Below are 26758 nucleotides of genomic sequence, written 5' to 3' on the forward strand. Positions count from 1 at the left end.
AGCCTCGTGGCTGTGACCGCCTGCCTGCTGGCTGATTGTTTAACAGTCCGCAGCTTGGAGAGATATGAAGAGGCTCTCCTGTCGGGGCTAATTATGAATCATTCGCTGTCTTTAAGTCAAAACGAATGTGTGGCCTGTTAAAAAGACAACTTTGTGTGTAATTTTTATGCTAACTTCATTTGAATGCCTATCCACAAAACAATACAAGCCTTCTCAGTGTTATGCCCCCCCCCCCCTGCGCGCAGCTGAGCCGTATCTCATGTCCCATATGTCCCAATCATCTGTGGACCTCAGCTCAGCCCTCTAGATTTATTGGTTACTTGTGTATCCGTGAACTTTTGCACCGGTTCTGCTGCTGATCCCGTCTGTGTGTTTGCGTGCGTAAGTGTGTGTGTGATAGGATTCACCCTGCACCCCCCTACACTATTTCCCCAACACTGTCTGCCCTCTCAGCATGTCTTTTATGTAAAAAGTGTGTGTGTGTGTGTGTGTGTGTGGTCCTTTCTTGTGTGAGATATTAAACACACACACTCTCCCTCATCCTCCTCCTTATCTGTTCTCAGGACTCTGGGGGAGGCTTGGGCCCAGTTGAAGAGGAGCCTGGCAGACGAAGCTGAGGTTCACCTAAAGTTCTCCTCAAAGGTAATTCATCACACTCTCCTCCACGTCTAATAAGCTGCTACCTGCTTGACGTCCGTGCTTAAACCTACATTCATGCGTATTTGTAACGCCCCCTCCCCCCCCTCCAAACAGCTAATGTGCTAACGTTGAACTTGTGCTTTTGGTGTGTTTGTGTGGGGCAGACCTAACCTCGTGTTCGGATGCACCGAAGTGTAAATGCGAGCTGCGATGGTCATGTAATGTTTAACATCTCAATGATTTCGATGTGTAACACAATTTGTAAAACAGAAGAAAAAAAAACGTCTTGGTTTTTTTGGGGGGGGTTTTGAGCCTGACCGATATAAAACTGTGGGAAAAAATGATTGAAAAATTGAAAAAAATGTGGAAATCGCCTCATCCCTCTTTCCACTTTGCACATAGAAAATGGATCTTGACATAATTATCTTAACGAAATAGGAATGCACCGATGCAACTTGTTCTCCCCCAGCACAGTTTCTGATTCTCAAGTACAAATCCGGTATTCTCGTAATGTCATTTTTTTCCCCCAAAACTTAAAATCTGTATACCTCACTGTGAGGAGCTCATGAGGCCAGCCCTTAATGACACTGGCAAACTAAAGTTAATTTGGATTGTATATCTTTCATATACTGTATGATGTATTTATGGGTTTTAACTGAATAGGTCGCTTTGTTGGGGTTCCAAAACAAAACTGTTCAAGAATTGTAAACAAATTGCAGAAAAATCTCAATCTTAAGCGTATACAAAGTGAATAACAACATGTCTTATTTTAGACAGTCTTATAATACAAAACTGATTGGCATTGCGTAGAGTTATGAGCCTCTTGTACAGAATGTGGCTCCATATTGACTGTGGGCTCTGCAGCCTACAGCACGTGTGACTCATGAGGCAGAGTGCCTTCTAATGCGATTATATACAGCAAAGGGCTTCCTGATGGCTCTGAATCACACACATATGACTCTGAGGCTTCGTATTGACATTTGTTACCCGCCACCTTTTCCGTGCCGGCCGTGACGTCCTCAGAGACCTCACGTTTTCACTTCCACCACTGGCTCCGAGGTGAGGGGGGCTCTCCTAATTTTAGGGTCGTGAAGCGCAAGCGCCAGTTGGGTTTGTCTCGGGAGCTAAGAGGGGGAAGAGGAAGGATAGAGGCCAGGATTACAGCTGGGCCGAGGGAGGAAATGGAGTCGGTGATGTTATCCTCCAGAGATGCACAGATGTGCGGCGCAGTTCCAGGTCCTCGGAGGAGAAGGAAGGATTTGAGTGGAAATGAACTTTGAGTGATGGTGAGCTGTAGATCTCGTTCATCACTGACGGCTGGGGCAGAACGCCACATCGCTTATTAGGCTCAAATAACCAGTTACGGGGCTTACTACTCACAAATTACTCATTTCAGAAATGATATTATCTTGTCACATTCTTGGAGCGGCACATTTTCATATCGTTTAACTTTCCTTTACCTATTCAGACATCGGGGGAAGGAAGTGAGGCAATGTTGATATCTAATGTTGTGGTTGTTGTTTGGCTCCCAAAATCAAACCATTTCCCATCTAAACTAGCTCAGTGTGCGAGGATGATGACATAATGTTGAAAACGACTACAGGGAGTGGAGCTAATTATGGTTTTTGGATGATTAAATAGAGATAGATATGGGGGGGGGGTATTGAAGTGATTTCCCTTTTTGATTGTTAACTTAATCATCACTGAAATTTAAATAGTATAATTCTTTTCATGACTTGCTGCTGGGAAAGTAAGTCATTTTAATTCACCACCACTTTGTATGCATGAAGAGTCACTGGATTTTCGACACTTAAATAAAGGTTCCTGACAGATTTATTCTTCTCAGCTATCAGGAATCCGAAAGTAATCAATGGTCGTGCATGCTTTTGGACAGTGAACGCGTCACGTCATCACTGAGTGACACCAAATTGAGCATGAATTTTTTTTCTATGCCACCACAGCCTCGTGTGGGGAACAATAGAACTGAGTGGGAATGACTTTTCCGAGGCATTCTATTCTGTATTTGTCCCGTTGCAAACTGGCTGTCCTCACGCGACACTGCTCGACTGAATGTGAGAAGCTGAGGAGCCGAATACAGCTCTGGCCTACTTTATTTCAGCACCAGCATGAGGCTGTCAGATGGAAAAGCTCACACTGACAATGTTTTTGCCTCAGAACGCGAAACTAGGAGCGCAGGGTCTCCAGTCTCCAGAGTGAAGCATGGCTGTATTAAGAGAAGTGGATATTGTGTTCCAAGATGGCGCCCCTTTCACTCCAATGAAAGTTTCTCACTGTGGGCGAACGTGGAAAAGGTGTTCTTCGATTTTTATTCGGACCTATGGCTCAAATTGTGGTCACGCAAAGTCCATTTCTTTTGTAATGACAGCAGAAAGAAAGTCTTTTGAGCCAGTGTGCGTCACATGACACGCAATTCCAGCTGTGGCCGCTAGACCAAAATTGCCTCCTCATCCCAGCGGTCACTTCCTTTCCTCCCGTGGCACTATAGGTTTACTTTCGCTGCATTTTAAACTCCTTATAGCTCTGGATAACAAGGTACCAGCACCATAACATTGATGGGGGGGAAAATTGCTATGCTAAGCTAACATACAAAAAAACCTACCTGTAACAAAGCCATGCAGAAAGTGAAATGTTCAAGTACAACTGGGTAAATCTAACTTCATCTCCAGTCTTTATAAAAAAAAATCTTTGTAGTCAATGTTAGTGTTTTAACGTGAGCAAGGTGCAAAAACGAATTTAGCGATGTCCAACGTAGCGCTAAACTCATCATAGCTAACGCAACTTTGGCAGTGCGCCTTTGAAGATTAGCTTGTTGCGTGAGGTGTTAGCTTAATGTTCCCTTCTCATTCTTGGCAGGGACACTTTTTAAAAGGCCACAGAAGTGAACCTTTTTAATTTATTTTGTTTTTATTTCAGTGTGTGTTTAGGCACACAGGGAGAAAAATTCACCAAAATCAAACACTGACAACAAAAGAGAGGTTTGCGGTTTGAATCTGTGACACATGGTTTTATAGCCCTGGACTAATTAATGTTACCTGGTTCAATGGGCACTTTACCTAACCCATTGTATAGCCTCTTATTTTGTTTTTTATTTGACTAATTTAGGGGATTTTGTATTTCCGTCACACTTCTAATCTAACTAACTAGAAACTATTTTTAGCGAGCTTCTGAGATCGCTTGGCTTTAAGCGGACGGAGAAGTGTTAATGCTACTTTAAGTCCTGTACATAACAACTCTGAAAATGGCTGCTGAAGCAAGTAACACATCTCACTCTTGGAGTCCTTCTGCTTTTTACATTAGCTTGCAGAACCGAGGTCCCGAGGAGGGAGGTCTCCAGGGCTGACACTTAGGAAAACCAGCCTTTCTCGGCCGGTCGGTGTTGAATTGTTGGTTGTTTGTGGTTTGAGCAGCTCCAGAGTGAAGTGGAGAAGCCCTTTCTGACCTTCAGGGAGAACTTCAAGAAGGACATGAAGAGGTTCGACCATCACATCGCCGACCTACGGAAGCAGCTTGTCGGCCGCTACGCAGCGGTGGAGAAGGTACACACAAACACATGCAACCGCAACGTAACAGTTCTGCCCTTCTGCTCGGCGGCAGCAGGATTTCAGGAATCATCTCGCTGGTGATTAAAATTCCACATCCCTCCCATAAGCAGAAGGCTGTGTCCCGTCCTTGGAATGTTCCCTGCTTTTTGTATACGTACAATGAAAAGCAGTGGGCTGGAGCCTGAAGGCAACTGCAAATCTGTCTCGCATCATCTGTCATCCGAGCAGCTCGGAGACGGGAACCAAGCAGTTTCTCTCTGATAAACTCATCTGATGGACAATTGAGCATTTAAAGCAGGACAGGAAATAAGATACTGGCTATGTTGGCTGTCATGAGACTGCTTCAACACTGCATGATGGATGAATGCTGAGAATGTTTGTAGCAGACTGCATTATCACTGTGATGAATGGGAGCAGACTGTAACATCATAATAGCTGCAAACCTGTCACTTTAATTAGAATGACGCTGCCTGAAACTTAAAAGCAGACCGTTTACTTACAGCAGGATAACAGGAGGGTGTCATGCTTCGGGATGAAGAGTTTTCTATACGTGCTGCTGTGAGAGCTGAGCCCGTCTCTGACTTCACTTCCTTATCTCCGGCAGGCCCGTAAAGCACTGTCTGACAGGCAGAAAGAGCTGGAGTTGAAGACGCAGCAGCTGGAGATCAAACTCAGCAACAAGATTGAAGAAGACATCAAGAAGGCCCGCAGGAAATCCACGCAAGCAGGTCAGAGCCCGGGGTGGGGGTGGGGAGAGGGGGTCAAAGGTCAAACTGCAGAGTCATTGGAGGGTCACAGTTTCACTCAGGTGTCGTTTTAGGTAGGAGGGAGCGCAGCAAGCTCTATGGGAGTAAAACATGGGGTGTGACCAAAAGTGGCTTTAGCGATACTGATCAATTTTTAACTGAGCTTGTTTAGTTTTTTTTGCCTGTAATTTCTATTTTCAAAATGCTTTCAAGTGTGTCCCCAGATTTTTCTACGGAAGGAAAAGCCTCTGAAAAACGCTCAAACTGCACAGAGTGTCATCGAATCCTTGTCAAGTTAGCAGCAAAAGTAGATGATGATGATGATGGTTCCTGAGGGTGGCGCTAGAGGTTATGGGGTCACTAAAACCAAAACGGTTCATCCTCTGTGGAACATGAATCTGCTTAGTTAATTTCATGGCACTCTGTGTATTGGATTAATAGATACTCTGTGTACTGAGTTTTTGGGAGTTTCACCAGAAACATTGGGAGTTCTCTGGGGATGAAATCCTTGGCAGTCTGGTCAGACGTCAGGATATGTTGCTCTTGACCAAAGAGTCAGACAGACCCTTTGTTTGGGCTCGCCTCTAAATCACTTTGCTAAATAGAATGTGAGAAAGAAAATACAGTCAGGAACGCGATAGTACTCTGCACAGCAGATGCTGGACTTCATCATTCAACCTATGAAGCGTCCTTCCCTGCCAGATGTAGGATTCCATTTTATCAGAGATCATCTGAGGAGGATCAGCAGCGGTTTGTGTCAGCACTGCCCTCAGTACAGCCACAACTCAGAACTCACACTGTTCACTAAATGGTTAACTCACTGGACTTCATTCCATATTCCTCCTCCGGTGTTTCTTTAGCCCCTCGTTGGAGCGGCCGCTGTGAAGCGAGATGCTGTGTTTGTCTTTTTACGTGAGTCATGAGCTTTATCAGCACTTCGAGCCAGACTGAGAGTTTCTTTTCTTTTTTTTCAATAGAGGGATGGGAGAGGAGGAAAGAGGGAGGGGGGCTCATAAACATTCTCCACTCGACTCGTCTGTGTTCACACCAGACTGACAGAGAAGAGGCGTGGGCGTGGACTAACTCCATAGTCCTGTGGGGGGGGGGGGGGACGACATACATGCACATTAATAATAACCTGACTGCAGAAAAATATTCATCCTACGAAGCCATTTCATCTATTGGAGAGATTACAGAGTGACTTCTGCTGTGTTTGAAGCAACTACTGGAGTGAAAATCCACTGGAAACAAGCACTTTCCCCCAAAATCTTTTAAGACTGAAAATGAGACTAAAATGCTTTTCTTTTTTTTTTTTAAGTGAGACCATGTAACTTTAGAAAAGAGGGAATAACACCCATCTTCCTCTTACAAATATACAGTTGAATTCATAAGCAATAAAACACATCTGCGCTCAATTAAACACACTCAGGGGTTTGTTTTTCTGCTACACTCTTTGCGGGGGGGTTCAGGCCGAAAACAGCCCTGCATTAAAACAGCACGCTGTGTTGTTTAGGTACCAGTGAGACATGAAATGCGATCCAGGAAGTTTGAGTTGATAGATGCATGAGTTTTTCATGAGCTTATCAAATGCCAGCACACTGCAGAGTGGTTTATAATACTCTGAAACAGGGCTTTACGACTCACGACGGCAACTTTTTTTTATCTTTCGTCAAGACAATGGCGAGGGTAAGCTATAGAAATTCGGAGCTCCCGTTACCAAGTAACCTACCAGGAATGATTGGCCACTGCAGCTCCAGATTTAGTGACTTACTGCCATGTTTATATCGATATCGACTGTGACGTTATCGCTCTGCCCTACATGAGCTTGTTGCATAGTGCTTTAAGTTGGATGTTTTTTCGAAGCTGATTCCAGACCTCGGAAACCACTGCCCACATTTGACTGACATGATGTACTTTAAGTGTCTCCTAGCAACCACTACAGCAGCTTCCGTGTCGACCGACAGTGGGACAGATTCGTCAGCCCCGCCACTGATTGGTTTAGCACCCCCCCCCCCATCGCAGAAAAGCGGCTAACGTGGACAAGGAATTAGCCGTCGTCAAGCTGCAGTCACTCACTTATCATTGGGTCTGCTGTGGAAAAAAAAAATACAGTGTGCATGTTAGGGGGGTGCGAGGGGTGGGGGGGCAAAGTAGCGTTAGCGGCAGCCGGGTTGGTTAGTAAAAGTTTTTAATAGGTGTGCGACCTGAGGAGAGTGACTGGCTAAGAGTAAACAGATGTAGACTCTGTGATGTCATGACTCAGCCAGGCACGACACACAAGTACGAGTCCTCCATCCAAGCTGACTCTCTTCACACACACATGCACACGCACACACAGAGCCATCCCTCCTCCGTGCTGCTTATGCAACCGGGGAGAAAAACAGCAGCAGTTGTTGACGGGAGCTCGTGGCGTCTGGCTGGTGGCCGGTGACGATGACTACGGCGAGAGGGACGCGGAGACGAGACTGATGCCAAAACAACTAAAGCACGAGCATCTGCCGGCTCATAACAAAGAGCTGTTATCGCCGCGCTCTCTCTCACTGCGTTCCCTCGTCTATGTCTACCTACGCCAGGGATTTCCTAACGTTTTTAATATCAACCACCCGAGGCCATGATCTGCCTTTCGTGGAGCTCCCTACTTTTGGTTTTTATTGTAAAAGGAAGGAACACATTGGGTATTTTACAGGGTTGGAGGGCGGATGCGATGGGCTTATCTGCAGCATGAACAGAACAGACATTGCATTGTATTCCTATTTTTCCCCCCACTTTCTATTTATAGAGGCTTGGAGCTTAGTGTCTGTTTGCTGTAAACTGCGCTGCAACAGGAAGCACCACAACTTTTTGAAGATCAAGTCCATGTTAACAATCAATCTCGGTAGATCCGCTCCTTTCACACACAGACGTAGAGCTAAAAACAAGGACAATAAAGCTGAATAAAGGTAAACCATTATGTGCATGCGATGTCTACATACAAGCCAGAGTGTGAACAAATACAAATGGTGCAAAGGAATAAATATGAACCGGGTAAAGTACCACTTTGTATAGTTGAAGTAACCTCTTCAATCCCACAGACCCCGACAGTAGGTCTGTCATTATGAACTCGTGCTGAACGGCCAAACATTGTTCAAAACCCGCAAAAACTGTTTTCAATTCTAGTAGGGAACTCAGAAGTTTCCAAATATACCGCACACGTCAGGCTGGATTTTGGGGAAATGTGTACAACATGATTTAAGGGTCATTGCTTCTGTAAGTTGGACGAGGGAGGCTGCTCTAAAATTCAGCTTGACCTATTTCATGCCCTGCTGACCCATCAGCAAACTAAGCCAGTAATGTCAGCGAGCTTTTCCTGAGCGGACAATCACGACACCGAATCATCCGAGAAGCAGCGCGTGGAAGCATTTTGTGTTCTTCGCCATGGATGGCAGTCATTTTTCTGTTGGAACCCCCCTGAAGGCCCCCCCGATTGGGTCCCCAGACTCCACTTTGAGAGACACAACGTCCTACACTGGCTTTGAGCTATTTAGCCTTCACGTACTTAAAAGGACGCAATATCAACGTGAATATAAAGCAGCAGGTGTCTCGGCAGACACAGCAGAGAGTCGTCTGCTGGAGAACCGAATGATCAGCACCGCTGATTTTAATCGCACAGGTGATTGGTGTGTTGTTGTTGTTGTTGTTGTTGTCAGCAGCAGGATGCAGGCATTAATGAAAGGACAGATTAGGCCTTTCCCTTTTATCCTTGCTCATGGTATCATAATGAAATCTACTATCAGTCCAGATTGTCTTCACTATTTGGGATAATCGCATCAGTCGAGTGCGGTGGAACAAGTACCGTGTGTGTGTGTGTGTGTGTGCGTGCGCGTCATAGTATCACATCAGCTGTGAGGGAATATTAGAGTAGTAGCACCACCTAGTGAAGAAATGGTGCGCAGCACACCCAGAGACAGTCTCTCCCTCTTTAAAAAAGTCTTTCTCAGTATTCTCTTTGTTCCCCGCGACAGGAGACGATCTGATGCGCTGCGTCGACCTTTATAACCAGTCCCAGTCCAAGTGGTTTGAGGAGATGGTCACCACGAGTCTGGTAAGGAACAACGTGTTCACGAAATGTGTAGTTTACAGAACTGGCGGACGGACACGCGGAAGTGTAGGCATTCACGACCTGGGCGTAATACACAAACTGCTCTTCTCCTCAGGAGCTGGAGCGGCTGGAGGTGGAGCGGGTGGAGATGATCAGACAGCACCTGTGTCAGTACACCACCCTCCGGCACGAGACGGACATGTTCAACCAAAGTGTAAGTGCAGGCTGGCAACCACTCCGCGCTAAGTCTTTGATGAGTAGCAGAGGGTGTGTTGCCTCATCCACATGTAGAACTGACATTCACTTACCTCGCTGTAAGGTGTGTGTACACCATTTTATCACCTGTGGTGTAAGAGCCAACACGCTTCCACACATTGAAATGGTGATATGCGGGCAGGTCCGGGGGGGGGGGTCAAAAGAAATTTTGATCAATAAACTTTGATTTTTTACAAAGTAGATGTAAACGTCAAGGAAAATGTGTGTTTGTACTAAATGCAGGAAGCTAAAATGTTTGGGAGGCAAAACTTTGTCGATAACTCACACGTTAACAGCGGAACATAAACAGGCCAAGAGGCAAGAAAACAAATTTGAAATGAGAGACACACTACATGCAAAATCTGATGTCAAATGTCTCAGCCAAGACTCAGTTATTGCTACATCTGCTACACTTGTATTTGCAGTAATACAGTGTCTTATGCCTGGCTGCAGAATACCTTTGTATTTTGCACACTTCATAACAGTACATAAATACGTATCATACATTAAAAGCAACCAAATATCAGCCCCACCATTACTCCACCTGCAGCCCTCTGAGCGATGTAAACATTCGGCGTCACCTGAAGCCGAGGTAAGCCAAAGACATTGTGGGTGTGCATTTGCGGCGCTTCAACCGACTGCTGTTCTTTCTTTGCCCAGACGATGGAGCCGGTGGACCAGCTCCTGCAGTGTGTGGACCCGGCCAAAGACAGAGAGCTGTGGGTGCGGGAGAATAAGACTGGAGAGGTCAGGCCAGTGGACATAGAGATCTGACCTCGGTGCTGTGTGACGGCTCTGCACACTTTGACACCCCCCCCACCCCCCTCTCCCCCCAAGCTCACACTCAGACACACTGAGGCTACATGCCCGAGGTCTGACTGGGAGATGACATCTGTGCCGGGATCGTCACCCCCGCACCCCCACCCCCACTATTCCACATGTGGCTCCTAACAGACTGACGGGATGATCAGTCAGCGCTCACTGGCGCGTCACATCCCAACAGCAACCTGCAGAGGATGATGTCAGTGTTGGGGGTGGGGGGGGGGGGGTAGGCTAATGTTGAATAGCTTTATGTCACGCTGCAGTTTGTATGTGCTTTTGCTCCGTGAGGTAATTCTCTGATTCTCTGACTTCAGATCGGCAAGTTGTTGGCAAAAATGATGTAACAGATGCTACTAAGCAAAACGCATTCTGACCCAAGAGTGTTACATTACTGTGTACCAGAATAATATCATATTTTTATTCTAATATCCACCACGTGCAGGTATTGACTGTTTGCTAAGGGCCGCCCCCTCTATGTTACTGTTGTTACTGTACGCCTGTCATGCTTCTAAATTTTGGATTTAGTTGGCTGCAATGACAACCGTCGCTAGCAGACTTTATTGGCTGTACTTAGCTAGCGTAAGCTAATGCTAACGCTAAAACCATGGATGCATTATAAGGACTGGATACTGGACCAAAGATGGCACCTGTTCAGTCCAGTAAGAATTGCTGCTGTGGCATATATACACCAAAAAGGTGTGACGCGTCACAGGTTTTTAAATCATTTTCCTCGGCTCGAGGGACGTTTTACAAATGTGAAACCTCCAGGGGTCAAAAATTCATAGTCGAAAGAGTCACGGTTGACCTTGTTTGCAGTTGGAGGCATCCTGTCGACAAGTTTTACAGACGGTTTCCTCTGGTGGTCTACGGGGAAAATGCTTTAATACCAATGCAATACCGCAAGTGTCCAATGGGTAAAACTGGAAGCCAGGCTGAGCGGCGCTGTATCCAGGTCTCATTATACATCCATGGAATAACTCCATACACAATGCTAAAGGTCAGAGGCTAAAGCTAACAGACGAAACGTTAGCATCCTTGCTAGCTGATGTTCCACGTCGAAGACATGGAAATCTTTTGGAGTAAACTTTCCCAGCACATAAAGTCTGATATAGTAGCACCACTGACTCCCATGAAGTGACTGTTGCAGTCCTGAAGAGGCATTTCTTTAATGTACCTTGCAAAATTACATAATAGTATTATTAGCTAATGACATGCCCCTTGTCTTTGGAAATGACGCTAGGTTACTACTGATGGTAGTGAAGCAAACGTTAGGCAGTAACATGCTAACGCTGGCAGCTCAGCAGATAAACACACTGTTCAGATAGGGAGTATCGCTGTTATTAAAGAGAAATCCAAAGCTTGACAGGCCTGCCGTGCCTCGCTACGGTTGCTAATCTATGATTGTCAGTTGCTGACATTCATTGTTCGGGGTCGGGGGTTTCAGTTAACGGTCAATTGCTGGGGACGAAAATCAAAACTCATTTCATTTTGACCCGTTTTACTACATTCCTAATAAGAATTAAAAATCAGCCAGTTGCACTTTATACCCAAATTATTTTTTTAAATGGATATACTGTAAGTTGCCGTTCATTTGAAAATGTTCTAAATTCTATAGAGAACTTACTTGTTAGGCATTTTATTACTGAAGCTGGGAGTGTTGCGGTTCTGTTCACGGGCAGCCTGGTGTAAATATATGGGATGTGTGATTTGCAATGAAAGGGAGGCAGTAGAGTGGAGGATGTAAAATACAGTAAATAGTAGAATCTCACAAAAAGACGTATGATATTCAGAAATTTGGTGCTGATAATATATGAAAGTGTTTTATATGCAATAGAAATAACAGCCCTCTTAAACATCCTACACTTTTGGAAATACAAGTCAGTTGCTGCAGTTGGATTCAGTGTCAGTGCTGCCGAGGCTTAATGTTCAAGTTGTACAAAATGCTCTTTTACCACCATGTCTTGTCCAGTATTACTGCTTAGTATTACTTGACCGTTGAGAGGAGAGGATTGAGATGCTTTTGTACATTAACCGCTGATGGTTGGCATTTTTCATGAATAAAATGAAAACATGTATCTTATGTCATAACGGGCGCTCCTTTTTGTGGTTTGTTTTAGCTTTAGCTGTGTGACGTCCAAAAATCGAAAAAGGGCACGGGAAGACGTGTAATAAATGGAGAGAAAAAAAAGTTTTATTTCCTAAAAAAAAACAAAAAGAAAACACATTTTCACATTCACAACAATAAAATAGCTCGGCCAAGCCTTGTTACAGGTTTAGGCGGTGATAATAAAGATGTGGTTAAAACGTTCAGAGATACACTTGGACTTTATCAGAGAGTTTAGGTGAAAACACATTAACGCCGTATTTCTCATTATTGACCTAAAATAGCCCATGTATTGACAGCACCTTGTTGCATATCTCACTCGGCAACACTTCATAATAATGGGTGGTCATAAGTCATTTATGAGCCATCCGTTAACAATGAGCTAATCATTCATGTATATGTAAATGACTGTCTGTAATTTATATATAATTTGTTGATACTACACCACACAGTAGATCCTCTCAAATGTACTTGACGCACACGGTGAGCTACGCTAGTTTGAACCGGTATGCACCGAAAGCCAATTTTTCATGTATAGAAATATTGGCTACATATTTAGCATGCAGAAGTGTGAGTTGTAGCTTCAAGTATATAAAGTTGTGTTCGGAATGTTTCGCGTTCTTCGGAATATCACCGTCAGGAACGCTAGCTCGCTAACCCAGACTTCTGGGCTAACCTTGCTTAGCCTAGCCTTGTTGCCTCAAAGCCTACACGTTTGCCAGCCCCATTGTTCTGCCGCACTAGCTAATGGGAAATGTTACTAAAGCTACAAGTTATTTAAAGTTGTAGAATATGGTGCTTGCTTCGTACATTACCTCCACCCTCCAGTCCGTAGCGGTTTGCTAAACGTTTCATTCACCCTAGTGCACAGGTGAGGGCTTGTCTGATTTGGCTAGCATTAACTGCAGTTTTAGATTCTCTATGTTGATTTAATGGTGAGGAATTGTCGAATAAATGGTTTCTTATTTCATTATTTTAATATTTCAAAATGTGAGTAGAGACGACATTGTTTGGATAGCGTGCGTTCATAAATTGCATTATCAGCTTCAAATCTTTCTGTAATGACTAACAATAGATGAGTGACAAAATGATTTTGTGTCGTTCATAATTACTGTAACTGACAGCTTACAGGCTAAATGACCTCTAACTGCTCGTAATAAAGTGTCACCTTTAAGCAGGATTTTGGAACACATACAGTTTTCCATATTCAATCTGTTTTTACATACAAATATTACATTATGAAGTGGGTATAAAAGTGTGTTGGATTAAAGCAGGAGTGTGTTATTAAAGATGTGTTTCTAGTCGATCATGAGCTTCTTCAGGGAGTCGAGATACGCCGGGATGAGGGAGCTGACGGACTCGTTGTCGTCGTTGAGGATCTTCTCCCCTCTGCCCTCCGAGCCCACGGAGCTGGGTGACCTGACCAGGCCTGGGTATGGAGTGCTGTAACCCTGGTGGAGTGCAGACATGGTTGCTCGTCAAAATCAGAGGTACTGGGGGGGGGGTTCATGATTATGATTATTATCTTACCCAAGTCTGTCCTAAAACAACAGCCAGGTGCCCAAGTGTTGTGAGACAGACATGAAAAATCATGCTTTGTGATTGCGTTTAATTTAAATAGACCCATTTAATTTGACTAAAATCCAATCCAATATGAAGTAGAATATACTACAGCATAAAGAATACTATAAACAATGTGATAACTACCTACAGCTATAAGACTAACAGTCTGAAGTCACGCTAGCAGCTCTGTGAGGCTGTATTTAGAAACAGTGGTGCTGTGAGCTAAATGCTAACATCAGCCTGCTAACAAGCTCACAATGTTGACTGCACTGCATGTATAATGTTTACCGTGTTCGCCATCTTAGTTCAGCTTGTTGGCGTGCTAATATTTGAGTACAGCTGTGGCTGATGGGACTATCAGTAGTCTGGCAGGCATTCGCTCATAAACCAGAGTACTGGACAAATAATGCGCTTCGACCTGAAGATGGCGCCAGAGGAAAAGTTAAGGCGTCACCATTGCAGTTCGTCCTGACCATCCAGGAAGTACATTTTCAGCTCTACGTCAGTACAGTTCAGCACCATGTCTTGTGATTCTAAAACTATAATATCATTTCATTTAAAATGTATCAATGTACTTCTGAGGTATTCTTGACTTTCCTATAAACTAAAACTATAAACTTTAATATATTACAGTATAGTGCTGAACCTTTTCCACCTGTAGGAAGTAAATAGAAAAATAAATGTTTTGGTTTTTTTTTATTTGATGAGGAGGGGGGGGTTCAGTGGCTACTCACAGAGGAGTATCCCTTGCCGAAGCTGCCTCTGTTCTTGGTCCTGATCTTGGTGAGTGCCGACTCTGCGATGTCGGCCCGCTCCTCAGCGTCGTCCAGCTCGTGGACGGTCTTCCTGTACTTTGCCAAGTTCATGTTCGCTTGCTCCTCCTGCGGCGACAACAGGGCATGATCAAAACAAGACAAAAATATCACAGAGGGACGCATCCTGTATGTCAGTAACGGGGGGGGGGGGTGACGTACAGCCTCCTCCACTTGTCGCTTGTAGGCCTTCATCTTGTTCTGCAGCCGCTCCACCAGCTCCTGCATCCGCTGCTGGTTCTTCTGGTCCTCCTCCGACTGAAACAGCAGCTCTTTCAGCCGCCGCTCGTTCTTGCGCAGCGTCTTCACCGTCTCAGCGTGCCGCTTCTGCTCCGAGTCCAGCTCCAGCTCCAGCTCCTTCACCTGCACGCACGACAGGCCGCTCAGCAGATGTTACTTCGTTTGTGTACGGGGGGGTTTACATTCATGAGGGTTATCTCTACAAAATTTGGAACAAAAAGTCTGCGTCTAACCAGCGTCATCATAACCGATGACCAGAATTATAAAATATGAAACCCAAGATGTAATAAACCAAAGTTTAAAATCACCTCCACATGATCAAGACTTACTGTGAGGTCTCCCTTTTAGTACTCTTACTACTACTACTACTACTACTACTACTAGAGTACACAGCTACAATTCAGTGAAGGAGGAACACGTGTGTTTTCCTTTTTCTAGATTTTGATATGTTTGATATGAGTGGAGATTTTGGCCTAGCAGTGGCGCTAAAGGAAAGGCTCAGAGGGGACAACGTGCTCTGGACCGAAGTATTGCCAAACCGGACCGACCGACACCTCTGTGCCTCCGTACCTTTCCCTCCAGCTTCTGGATGATCTTCTTGCCTCCTTTCAGGGCCATCTGCTCGGCCTCGTCCAGCCGGCCGCTCATGTCTTTGATCTGCGCCTCCAGGCCTTTCTTCACTCTCTCCAGGTGGAGCGTGTGCTCCTGCTCCAGGCGCAGCTCCTCCCCGACTCGCGCCAACTGAAAGACATCATGCCGTCCACTTAGAGAGCGCTATTTCAAATGACATGAGCTTCTGTAACATCTCCGTGAAATGCGGTTGCCCTTTACCTCGCAGCCGGCCTTCTTGGTCTTGTCCGTGAGTCCTCGCAGCTCTCCTTGCAGCTCCTCGTGCTCTTGCTGCAGCGTCTGGAGATCCACCTCCAGCTTCCTCCTCCCGCTCAGGGCCGACTGGAACTGAACCCACGCAAAGAAAAACATTGAGGGAGTCTGATCTTTGTTCGATTTTTAGCAAATGCCTCAAAGCAAAGAGCCCCTGTGTATCACCTGGTTGTTGAGGTCGCTGTATTTCTCGTTGGCCTCCAGCAGCTCGGTCTCCAGGGCCTTGCGGGCCCTCTCTGCGCTCTCCAGGGCAGCGCGAGTCTCCTCCCCCTCGCCGACCAACAGGGCGCAGCGTCGCTCCGCGGCCGCCTGCTCCTCCCTGCGCTCCTCGTGGCTCCGGACCTCCTCCTCCAGCTGGGCCTGCAGCTCCTGGGACAGGGACAGTACATTCAGTAGGTACACCTCCTGAGGAGGGAAGACCATTTCGGACCCCTGCTGTCAAGACATCACCAGACCTTGATCTGCTGCTGCATCTTCTTGCTGTTCTTGCCGAGCTCCGCGTTGTTCTTAGTGAGCAGGTCCACCTGCAGCTCCAGCTCGTTGATGTCCGCCTCCTGTTTCTTCTTCAGCTTCAGTCCCTCCGCTTTGCCTTTCACCTCCACATCCAGACTGGCTTGCAGGGACTCCAGCGCCCTCTGGTGGCTTTTTCTGGCAGAGGGGGAAGAGGGATGGATTGAAAAAAAAGAGTGTACTGTATCGCTGCAGGGACGGCAAAGCAGGGTCAGTTTAACGAGAAAGGCGCTACCTCTAAAGACAACATACTGTGACTTTGTTGAAGGAATAAAGGGAGATAGAGGACAGGATGAAAAACAATTAGAGTTAGAGAATTACAGAGCATTAGTGCTACAGGTAAAAATAATAATAATAATAATAATAGTTTATGCTTTCAAAGCAAGACACACAAAATGCTTCCCAGAGAAAATAAGACAAAGACGGTAGACGGCAGTAAAACAGGCACATGCGGTAAAAAGCAGTAAACAATAATAGATTAGTTAGTAGAAAAAAAATCAAATAAGTAAACACACATTTAAAAAACAAACAGAAATAAATAAATACAGAAAAAGTGATGATAATACACATAGTATTTGCTTTCTTGCTGAGAGTTAGAAGAGAAGATCAATGCCTGTCTAGGGTTAACCCTAACCCTAACCCTGTCTGTCTGTTAAGTATAAGGTCACAGCCAGCAGCCGGTTAGCTTAGCTTAGCATAGAAACTGGAAACAGGCTAACAAAAACAAAGCCACAAAAACTCAAAGTATTCCTTTGAGACGAGATTTCAAACATGGCAGATTTAGCTAAGAGCACGAGTTACAGGACATCCGGCCTTTTACGACATCTCAGCAGCCGTGCAGCGGGGCAGGCTTGTATACATTCTATGTGGCACCGGTAAAGAGAGTCTCAGGGGTGAAAATGTAGGACTGAGAGGAAGCTGAGGTACCTTGCAGCTTCTATCTCTTCCTCCTTCTCCTGAAGTCGGCGCTCCAGGTCTCCCTTGGCCTGAGACAACTCCAGCTGCAGCCTGAGCACCTTGGTCTCCTCAACCTGGAAGGAAGGAAGGAAGGAAGGAAGGAAGAGGAGAGATAGAAATCCGAGGGAGATTTGTGTGTGCAGTTATCCTAACTATATTCATTTATAACTAAATAACTATATAAAATATAAAATACAACAGTACGTACCTCCAAAGCTGCCTCAGACTCTTCCAGTGAGGCCTGTAACTCTTCCTTCTCCATCTCAATCTTCTTCTTTGCTTTCTGGAGCTCGTGGACACTTTTACCTCCGTCCGAGAGCTGGTCTGTAAGGTCCGCTACCTCCTCTGTCAGACAAAGAAAACAAGGCTAATCAAACCGTGGTTGCTATTCAAGCTACTACGACCGAGAGTCTCTTAAAGGAGGAATGGTTTGACATCTAATAGCCTGGAGGCCATTAGCCTAGCTTAGCGTAAAAGGCTGGAAGCAGGGGGAAAACAGGTAGCCTGGCTCTGTTCGAAGATCTGAAACACACCTGCCAACACCTCTAAAACTCTATTAATTTATCTGTAAACTGTTTTGCTCAGCTGCATGCTACAGCTATTTCTCTATTTCTCTCGAGTTCTCTATTCGCCCGCCACCTGGTCCACACATCTTCCACATCTGTGTTTGTTTACCGCTTAAACCAATGAGTTACGACATCATAATTAGTGAGCTTTAGATGTGTTGGTAGTCGTTTTAATCTTTGGACAGAGTCAGGCTAGCTGCTACCCCTTGCTTCCAGTCTTTATGCTAAGCTAAGCTAAGCTAATAGCCTCCTGGCTCCACTTCTGTACTTAAACAGATATGAAAGTAGTAATTTTCTTGTCTTGACTCTCAGCAAGAAAACGAATACGTATTTTTATATTTTTCCCAAAATGTCAAACTATTCCACAAAACCTGCTCGAAGCTCCAGCCCCCGATCCCTCACATGTGTAGTCTCATACCCTGGTAGGCCTTGTTCTCCCTGCGTAGGGCCTCCAGCTGCTCCAGCGCCTCTTCATGGGCCGTCTTGAGCTTGAAGAGCTCGCTGGCGTGTTGCCGGCTCTCCTTCTGGCAGCCCTCCACCTCGGCCACCAGCTCCTCGCACTTCTGCTTCCAGTCCCCGAGCTGCTTCTCCAGGACCCGCTGCTTCTTATCCAGAGTCTGGCCGCAGCCGCTGGCCTGGGACAGGGGAACACCGTGCTCAACTCGGAAAAAAAATAAAATACCGTACTCGGAAAAAAATAAAATAAACACGCCTGCTCCTGCTCTACCTTCTCCAGGTCCATGCACAGCTCCTCCACCTCTCCCTGCAACCTCTGTTTGGTTTTCTCCAGCGAGGAACATTTAGCTTGGGTGGCTTCCACGGCCTCCTCAGCCTCCTGAAGCCTGGCTGCTAGCTTCTTCCTGTGACACACACACACACACATGAGTTGGACCACTGAGATACCATTCAGAGTTGTCGAACGGGCCAGTATCAACACAACGCACTTGGTGTCCTCCAGCTCGTCGGCGTGCTGGATGGTGTCCGACTCGTGCTTGGTCCTCCAGTGCGTCACCTCGCTGTTGAGTTTGGAGACGAGGCGCTGCAGCTCCTGCTTGCTCTCCTGCTCCTCCTCCAGCTGCTCCTTCAGCACCTCGCACTCCTGCCGCACTGAGCTCAGACTGCCGCCGACCGCCTGCTTGCACTGGCAGCCGAACCGGAGAGAGGCGTGTGAACGTAGGAGCGGGTGAGCAAGCACAAGCGTTCATTTGCATACTGGATTTCTTGTTTTGAAGTTCTCAAGTTCTTTATTACTTGTCGTAATCGCCAACAATGTCAATGAAGCAGTCTTTGTTCTCAGGCGTCCACACACACACACACACACACACTGACCTTGACCTCCTCGTCCAGTTGTTTCTTCAGTTCCTCCAGCTGGGCTTGGAGCAGACTCTTGGAGCGGCTCAGCTGGCTGACTCTGCTCTCGGCCTCCTCCATCTGCCGGCCCACGTCCGCATTATCAGCTGTCGGGGACGCACAAGAACGCGGGTTTAATATCGACACACTGTAGCAGACGGGAGGTGTTAAAGCACCAGGTTCTGTAGCGATATACACACACAACTAAGCGCACAATGTGATTTATTTTGTAATCGTGGTTGTCTCCGTTTGGTTGCAACAGCAGACGACACAAGGCATTTTTTTATTTTGAAATATTTTAAATCGCGCATTGTTTACGTCCATATTTGCTAGCCTGCCGTCTTCTTCTTCTTCTTCTTCTTTAATTTATCGCGAATGCTTTTGAAGATTTGAAATGTAGTTTTATGGGGCCATAAAAAGGCAAAAGACGGCAAAAAAAAGCCCAGCTTGGGTCAGACGCTGAAGAAACTGTACGTGAGATGACTTGAACAAATAGGATCTGAGCTGTAATTGCCTCTCTGCTCCCCTCCCTCATCGCCACATTCCCACTCCCCCAGGCCCCTTTGTTGCCATTCTCTACCTGTCCACCAGATGCCCTCACACTTTCCCACCAGTTCCAGTCACCTGACTCTCTCATTCACCTGCTCACCTGTTTGCACTTTCCCTCATCGGCCCCCGTCAGCACGTGTACCAGCCCCTTCTCCCCCAGTGTTGTTTTGTTGCGTCATGCCATTGCTTTTGAGCCTCTGATACCCGGTTAGTGCACCTGCCTGCCTGATTCACGGACTGACTCTCTGCCTGGCCCCTTTGGATAAGCAGGCAGGCACAGGAACCGGGTTCCACTGTACCTGTGAGTCTGTGCTTGGCCACGCTGAGCTCAGTCAGGGCCCTCTGCAGGTCGTCTCCCCTCCTGTTGGCCTCTGACAGCTGCTCCTCCAGCTTCTTCGTCTGGCTTTCTGAGGACGTCTGCAGCACAACAACAAAAAAACACGGCGACGCCACACGTGATGTTACACTCACAAGTCACATAAGCCTTGGCGTTGCTGGCTTGTTTAAAAATGGCACACCGTGAGCTAACTTCCTGACCTTGGCCTTCTGCAGACTGTCCAGGGAGGCGGCCAGCTCGTCCACCTCCATCCTCAGGTTCTGCTTCTCCTTCTCCAGCTTGGCCCTGGCCCGCTGCAGAGCCTCGCAGTGCTCGCTCAGCTCCGCCACAGCATCGCCGTGCCGCTTCCTCAGAGACGCGGCCAGCGCCTCCGACTGGACCGAGGACTCCTCCAGGTCTCGCCTCAGGCGCTGCAGCTCAGCCTCTCGCTTCTTGTTCACCTCCATCTGTTCAATCACATATGTAAAGTTCTGGATTTAAGGCTGCAACTTGCATGCTCCCCAAGTTGCAAGGCAAGGCACCCAGAGGATCATTTTTGTATAATGTACTGCGTATGTCCTAATGTGCCAAAATGTCCTAAATGACTCATTCTAAATGACGGCTCTAAATTCAGCAGAAAAGAACATTGCCAGCTGATGTCACAACTGTTGAAAGCCAAGATGATGGTAATGCGCTGCCACATTTGTCTCGATTACATGGGGCCAGTCCGAAAACTCTTGGGGAAAACTCTTCAGCAGCTTCACATATTGAGGAATGAATCCGAGGCAAATATTTGTTTTCTTGCCGAGAGTTATCTGATAACTGCCTGTTTATATGAGCCAGGAGACGGTTAGCTTAGCTTAGCATCAAGACTGGAGAGAGGGGGAGAAACAGCTAGCCTGGCTCTGGCCAACCAGCGCCTCCAAAACTCACTAATCAACACGCTTACGGGGGGGGGGGGGGGGGGCCCGTTATCTGCCAGACTACTACTAAATAGTTCCGGCACGTAACACCCTGCAAATATAAAACAAAAAACAATGTTAATGTTTTCCCCCTTTTCCAGTGTGGTAGCCTATAAATCTTCACGTCTAATTTTCTGCGAGAAAGCATTAAAGCATATAATCTAAATCTAGTGCAACCTCAAACCAAAGTTAAAGTGTGTGAATGTCTGGTAGAATGTATATAGTTTACCTGGGAGGCGGTGACCCCTCCTGCTTCCTCCAGTCGGTCAGTGAGATCATCCAGTTCTCTGGTCAGATCTGCTCTCTGCTTCTCAACCTGCCAAAAACAGAGCAGTTCAAGAACAGTAAGAAACATCAAGCGTTCGACTTGATACTAAACTCAGATTTATTTCATTATGATTCAATATTACGCCGGGGCAAAACCATTCCGTTTTTCTGTCGTGGCACAGTGTACATGATCACAATGGACTGATCCCCTGTCAAATTAAATGTGTTGCTGAACACACTTCAGGCAGAGGACCTCCATCTATTCTGGCCCTAAAGCGATCCCACCTACGAGGACAGGATGTTTAACCACCGGGAGATCCGTATGATTGACAGCCCACGAGGGGAAGTGATCTCTCCTGAGGTCAGAAGTCAGGAGAGTAGCTGGTACCCAATCGGAGCGATACAGGGGTTAGCCGCCGTCACACAGTCAAAATATTCCGTTTGTGGACTCCTGTTTCCTGTCTGAGTGAGTTCTCCAAAGCTCCGTTCACCGCCCCACGTCCAACAAAGTTAAGCCATGCTGCTTTTAGTCTTGCTCGTGTTGATGCTAGATTTTGATCTATTTTACAAGCTGTTAATAGCCCTTCTTTTTCGCCTACTTGGGGACAGCTTAACGGGCTGTAAACACCCCACTGGCATATTATCACCTTATAAAGTCGGTATGGCTAAGATGTTGGCAAAAAAAACAGTTTCCTATTAATACATGCAGGTGGTGTGGCGCGAGACTGCATTCATTTGAGGGCGCGTTTCTGGCCACCAGATGAATGCGAGATCAAACTTGCTAACGTGGCTAAAGTGTTAGCAAACTATTTTGTCTGTTGACACGGCCAGCATGGACATGGAGCAGCAGTGACGTTCACTTACAGTTCAAACTTCACTCTCCCTTTAGCTCTGTTTTGGTCTCCATGTAACATCCCAAGACTTCTTGGAGCCATACGCGAAACCCCAACAGGAAGTCAGCCATTTTGAATTTGCTGTGCAATTTCACGGCTTTTTTTTTTTTTTTTTTACCATCTCATCAGTTCAACTTCAAATTTGGGCAGTGCGATCTAAAGACCTTTGCGATTCTAAATTGTGAAGCTTTTTAGTTTTTGTCAAATGGCGGTGGTATTGCCATCAAACAGGAAGTTGCATTGCTATTTCAGATTAAATAAACCTTGACAAAAAGTACCTTCAATATATTAGCTAATATATATATATACTGGCTCAAACTCAAACTGAATTTTATACCAGTATAATACGCAGTATAATAAAACTTGATACCTTACATCAAAATAAATACAAAATACACTTGTTGCTTGGAGAAGCTAAACAAAACAGATAAAAATGCTAACGTGTGAAGGATACACATGGCACACATGGAGGGAGTTTATAATGCCGGGCCATTACACGCACTAACAGCCAGCACACTGTAGTTAAAGGCCCTTGTTGTTTTTTTGGTTTTTTTACGCCGACCTTTTACAGCTGCTTTAAAAGGCAGCCGTAGATGTTGAGACTGGTCTGTAAAAGCTGGAGTCGCAGGCCTCCCTGATAGCAGCAGTCCACACACCTCAGGCAGAACAAGGGAAAACAGATGATACTCACTGGGGGCCTCCTCTTCCAGCCCCCCCCCCCCCCCCATCTCTGTCTCCTACCTGGCTCTGCATAGAAGGTTAACACCGAGCACTCGCCCTCACTCATCGCTCTCCTCCGCACCGCTGACTTGAGTCAACAGCTCCTCTGGATCCGCACCGCCCAACACCACCCACTCCCATTCGCACGCTGAGACGGGAGGCTCATCTTCGTTTTGCGCAAGAGCGTGAAGGAGTAGGAGTGTGTCTCTTTTCAGTCACTGCTTCCAGTGGGGCTTCTTACCCCGACCACAGCGACACCAAAACCAAATGTTGTCTATGCTATCACCCGGGTATATTTACCATTAATAGGGTGCAGTGACGCACCCTGAAATGAATGTGAGGGTGTGAATTGCCCATTGGACATTGAGGTTCAGCAAAGACAGCAACTAAAGAGCAAAACAGATCAAACAGAAACAAAAGCAGATCCAGGAGAGTGAATGTTGGTCTTCCATTTATCAGGTCACCAGAAACATGACTCAACAAAGGAATGCTAATGTTGCTCCGGTTCTGCTGGAAATGTAAAAACTGGCAACTGTTTGCTAACACATTAGCCACATCAGCTACAACACAAGCTGTAACACGTCCAGCGTGGTGCCATTTAGCCTGTTGTGGACATTCAGCCCACAGGTGACGGGGGGGGGGGGGCGCTTGGTGGTACATGAAGCCATTTGACCCCCCCCCCCTCGTTCATGTGAACATATGAATTAGTGCAGCTTTAAAGTTCACCTCTCTTTAGTATGGGTTTCAATAGAGGCTAATTGATGTCGTTTGTCTTAAAGATTACATACTGGTTGAATGTGTGTGTTTCCACTGTACACAGATGTGTGTGTGTGTGTGTCTGTGAGGGTGGCTGGCATTCCAGTTGGGAGAAGATCCTGTGGAAAATGGTGCTGTCCGTCAGCCTCTATCTCCTGATGATATCTTCCCCCCAACCGTGCGGCCCCGAGGAGCAGAGCCTAACAATGGCGAGCCTGTCTGCAGCAGAGGTATGTCGTGTTTGAGCTCCTCTGAAGACGCAGGCTGTGGAACAGATAAAGACCTGCATGTCTCTGCCTGCTTCTTTCACCGCTCTGTGGCTGGTGGGGGGGGGGGGGGCAGCAAGCAAGCACCATTAGGAATTACCACCCAGAGTGGGGAGAAGTGCGCAAAACATGCCCTCGGGCCCGCTTGTCGCTCTGTTCAACACTCGAGGTGAAATATGGACCTTTTTGCGTTTCTCGTCTTCGCCTACTGTAACATGGATGTCGGGTCTTAAGAGGGGTGACCGGGCTCTGCAGCTTAAATACACACACAGGCTTTCAGAGCGTCTTGTTTGAGACAACAAGCACTTAAAAAGAGCCCACCTTCATAGATTATCTTTATTTGACGCTGCTTTTGAAAGCCCCCTTCTTTTCTTTTTTTTTTACATTACAAAGAAGATGACTTGGAAAGTTGTGCAAAGGAAGGCGGGAGGAAAAAAAACGAAAAAAAATGTCCCGTCCTTCCGATTTCGCTTCGAGGAGCAAAGGCACGGGGATTACTAGAAACAGAAGGTGCACTGGTGTGTGTGTGTGTGTGTGTGTGAGGGATAGAGAAAGTTTGGGAAAAAATAAGAAATAAGAAAGAGGAAAAAGGATGTTGGGGTCCCTCTACGCCTCTGGGGTTACCCTGTATGTTAATCAGAAACACAAGGCCCCCCCCCCCCCCCCCCCCCCCTCCGAGTTTATTATCACAGGTGCACATAGTTTGGGGGTGACCAGAGGCGCAGCACCAACACACGTATCCCAGTGGCTGCCAACAAGAGCAGCCATCCCCCCCCCCCGAACACCACAGGGCCCTGAAGTTTACAGCAGAGCCCGAGCCGCTCCCAGAGCCGCCTGGCATCTGCTTACCTGCGCCGCGGCCTGACAGACAAGATTTAGGGCTCCGCCGCCCTTTGTTTGGTTGTACGCAGCGGGGGAGATGCGGTGTTGTGTGTACCATACCTTGGCTCTCATGGCCCGCTCCGCTTCCAGCTCCTCCTCCAGCTCCTCGATGCGAGCCTGAAGAGAGAGAGAATGGATTTCAGTGAGAGGGGGCTACAAGAATAACAGCCTGCTTTCACTAAGGCATAAAATACGACTGGGGCATCTGAAGTTGAGCTGTTATCCTCTGGTTTTTCAGAGTGCCTATATCATTCTGACAGAGGACAAATGGGGCGTCACCTCCGCAGATTGTTTGCTATTTCAGGGGCAGCACTTGGTGTGCGGCGAGCCGGGCTCCATGCACGCCGCTTTCTCTGGGGGATTTGGCGCGCCTTGGGCATTTTCTTTTTTTTTCCCTCAGGTAGCAATTTAGTGCAAGAATGTCTGTAGTCACCATCATTATCTGTATTCTGACCCAGGGCTGGGTCTGCTGTGTCCGGTCAGCGAGGCGAAAAAGAAGCACCGGTGCCATTTTCATGACATTCTAGGAATTCTTGTGCATTGTTTTTTTTTGCTTTCTCTTGGTTTCACAGTTCTGGCTGGAAGGCAGCAACGCTTCTCCCAGGCAGCTTCACTGAATACACAGTGTAGCTGTTAAAATGAGTTTTATATATATATATATATATATATATATGTATATATATATATATATAACTTTATGTTGCTGCTATCTTGACCACTCCTGTAAAATACATTTTAAATCTCTGTGAGGCCATATCCTGGTTAAATAAGGTATATATATACATATATATATATATATATGTATATATATATTACAAATATTTAAAAAAACAAACAAACAATATTTTAGTAACAAATCATTCACGTGTATAAAACTGTTTATAAATGTGTTTCAACCTACTAAAGACATCAGACATGTTACCAACTATGTTTTACCAACTGCTATAATAAGTTACTAAGGTGTAATGAATGTGTTATTAACTGTTTACACACACATACTTACAGATGTGTCACAGTTAGAGCAACAGTTGATAAAGTCCTTTCGTCCTCTTACGCTCACTTTGTGGCCCGTTATAGAAATGAAATTCATCCTTCTCAGGCTCACAAATCTACAAAATGTTGCAATTGATTTTGTAGTAGTTACAATACTTAAAACTACTAGTTACAGTCGGCGGTGGAAGGTGAATAAGTACATTTACAGGTACAGTAACTAGTTACTTTGCAAATTAAGATTTTTACACACAAAATATATATGATGAGTTTATAAAATACGATGTATTTTTCAAGATGAAGCTACCCAACAGGAGATGACCAACTAGCTACAACAGTGTGACTGCTACTTACACATGAATGCATTAATAATGTAATATAATATAATATACAACAGTATGACACTCACAAGGGTACATTTTTTTTTACATATGATCGGAGCAGGGCTTTTACTTGTCTTGGAGGATTTTCACACTGCTACTTCTAAGTGAAGGATGGGAATACTTCCTCCTTCTCCTCCTCCGCTGGTTCTAATATTAATAATTCTAATAACCATTTGTGGGCACATAATGCTCCTGGTGCTGCAGCGGTCAAAACAATCCGGAAGGATCCAACGTAAGCAAATCGCCCACAGTGCATTTCCGGCCCACTCATCTCGTGCCAAAGCCGCGCTTCGCACCACCAATAAAATGTATTTTCCAAGCCATGTCATGTTCTGCACTATCTCCAGCCACTATCTGTGTCTCAGTGTCAGGAAGTGTGTCTGACATGGCATGTAAGCCCGGGGGCCATTCAGCAGCAGCAGCAGCAGCAGCACCTACAGCACGCTCACTGATGTGGTGGAAGCCGCTCACCGGCTACACGGCGCCCAAAAAGGCTCCCAAACATGACCCAAAAAAAAAAGAAGATACTTTCGAGCTTAAAATGAACACACGTGTGGACGGGGAGTGAGCTTGCAGTTGTAGCATCTTTGTTTCATTATTAACGCAAGGGGGGAGTTTGTCTCTTGGAAATGTCCCAAAAAATTGGAGGTCAAACACAGTCATAGCCTAATACCCCCTCCAAAAAAA

The 26758-nt window shown here is 46.1% G+C and overlaps 2 protein-coding genes across 2 annotated transcripts in view; one reads left to right on the plus strand and one right to left on the minus strand.

The window, feature by feature from the left end:
• gas7b (growth arrest-specific 7b) overlaps window positions 1–10055 on the plus strand; it is a 46933-nt gene extending 36878 nt beyond the window's left edge. Inside the window, 6 exon segments of the mRNA XM_070927286.1 lie at window positions 564–642; window positions 4068–4196; window positions 4807–4930; window positions 8950–9029; window positions 9142–9240; window positions 9942–10055. Of these exon segments, the coding sequence (XP_070783387.1) occupies window positions 564–642; window positions 4068–4196; window positions 4807–4930; window positions 8950–9029; window positions 9142–9240; window positions 9942–10055 (625 nt within the window).
• A 2217-nt stretch (window positions 10056–12272) lies between these two features.
• LOC139302901 (myosin-16) overlaps window positions 12273–26758 on the minus strand; it is a 48512-nt gene continuing 34026 nt past the window's right edge. The window contains exons 7-23 of the mRNA XM_070926547.1: window positions 24759–24815; window positions 21144–21230; window positions 20174–20419; window positions 19936–20053; window positions 19067–19194; window positions 18682–18878; window positions 18465–18597; window positions 18156–18372; window positions 17380–17516; window positions 17142–17245; window positions 16160–16352; window positions 15870–16073; window positions 15654–15779; window positions 15393–15563; window positions 14745–14945; window positions 14505–14651; window positions 12273–13658 (exon numbers count right to left, since the gene is read on the minus strand). Of these exons, the coding sequence (XP_070782648.1) occupies window positions 13506–13658; window positions 14505–14651; window positions 14745–14945; window positions 15393–15563; window positions 15654–15779; window positions 15870–16073; window positions 16160–16352; window positions 17142–17245; window positions 17380–17516; window positions 18156–18372; window positions 18465–18597; window positions 18682–18878; window positions 19067–19194; window positions 19936–20053; window positions 20174–20419; window positions 21144–21230; window positions 24759–24815 (2619 nt within the window). The 3' untranslated portion in view covers window positions 12273–13505. The remainder of the gene's footprint in view (window positions 13659–14504; window positions 14652–14744; window positions 14946–15392; window positions 15564–15653; window positions 15780–15869; window positions 16074–16159; window positions 16353–17141; window positions 17246–17379; window positions 17517–18155; window positions 18373–18464; window positions 18598–18681; window positions 18879–19066; window positions 19195–19935; window positions 20054–20173; window positions 20420–21143; window positions 21231–24758; window positions 24816–26758) is intronic.

The sequence above is a fragment of the Enoplosus armatus genome, chromosome 20 (genome assembly GCF_043641665.1).
Source record: "Enoplosus armatus isolate fEnoArm2 chromosome 20, fEnoArm2.hap1, whole genome shotgun sequence".
Classification (NCBI taxonomy): Eukaryota; Metazoa; Chordata; class Actinopteri; order Centrarchiformes; family Enoplosidae; genus Enoplosus; species Enoplosus armatus.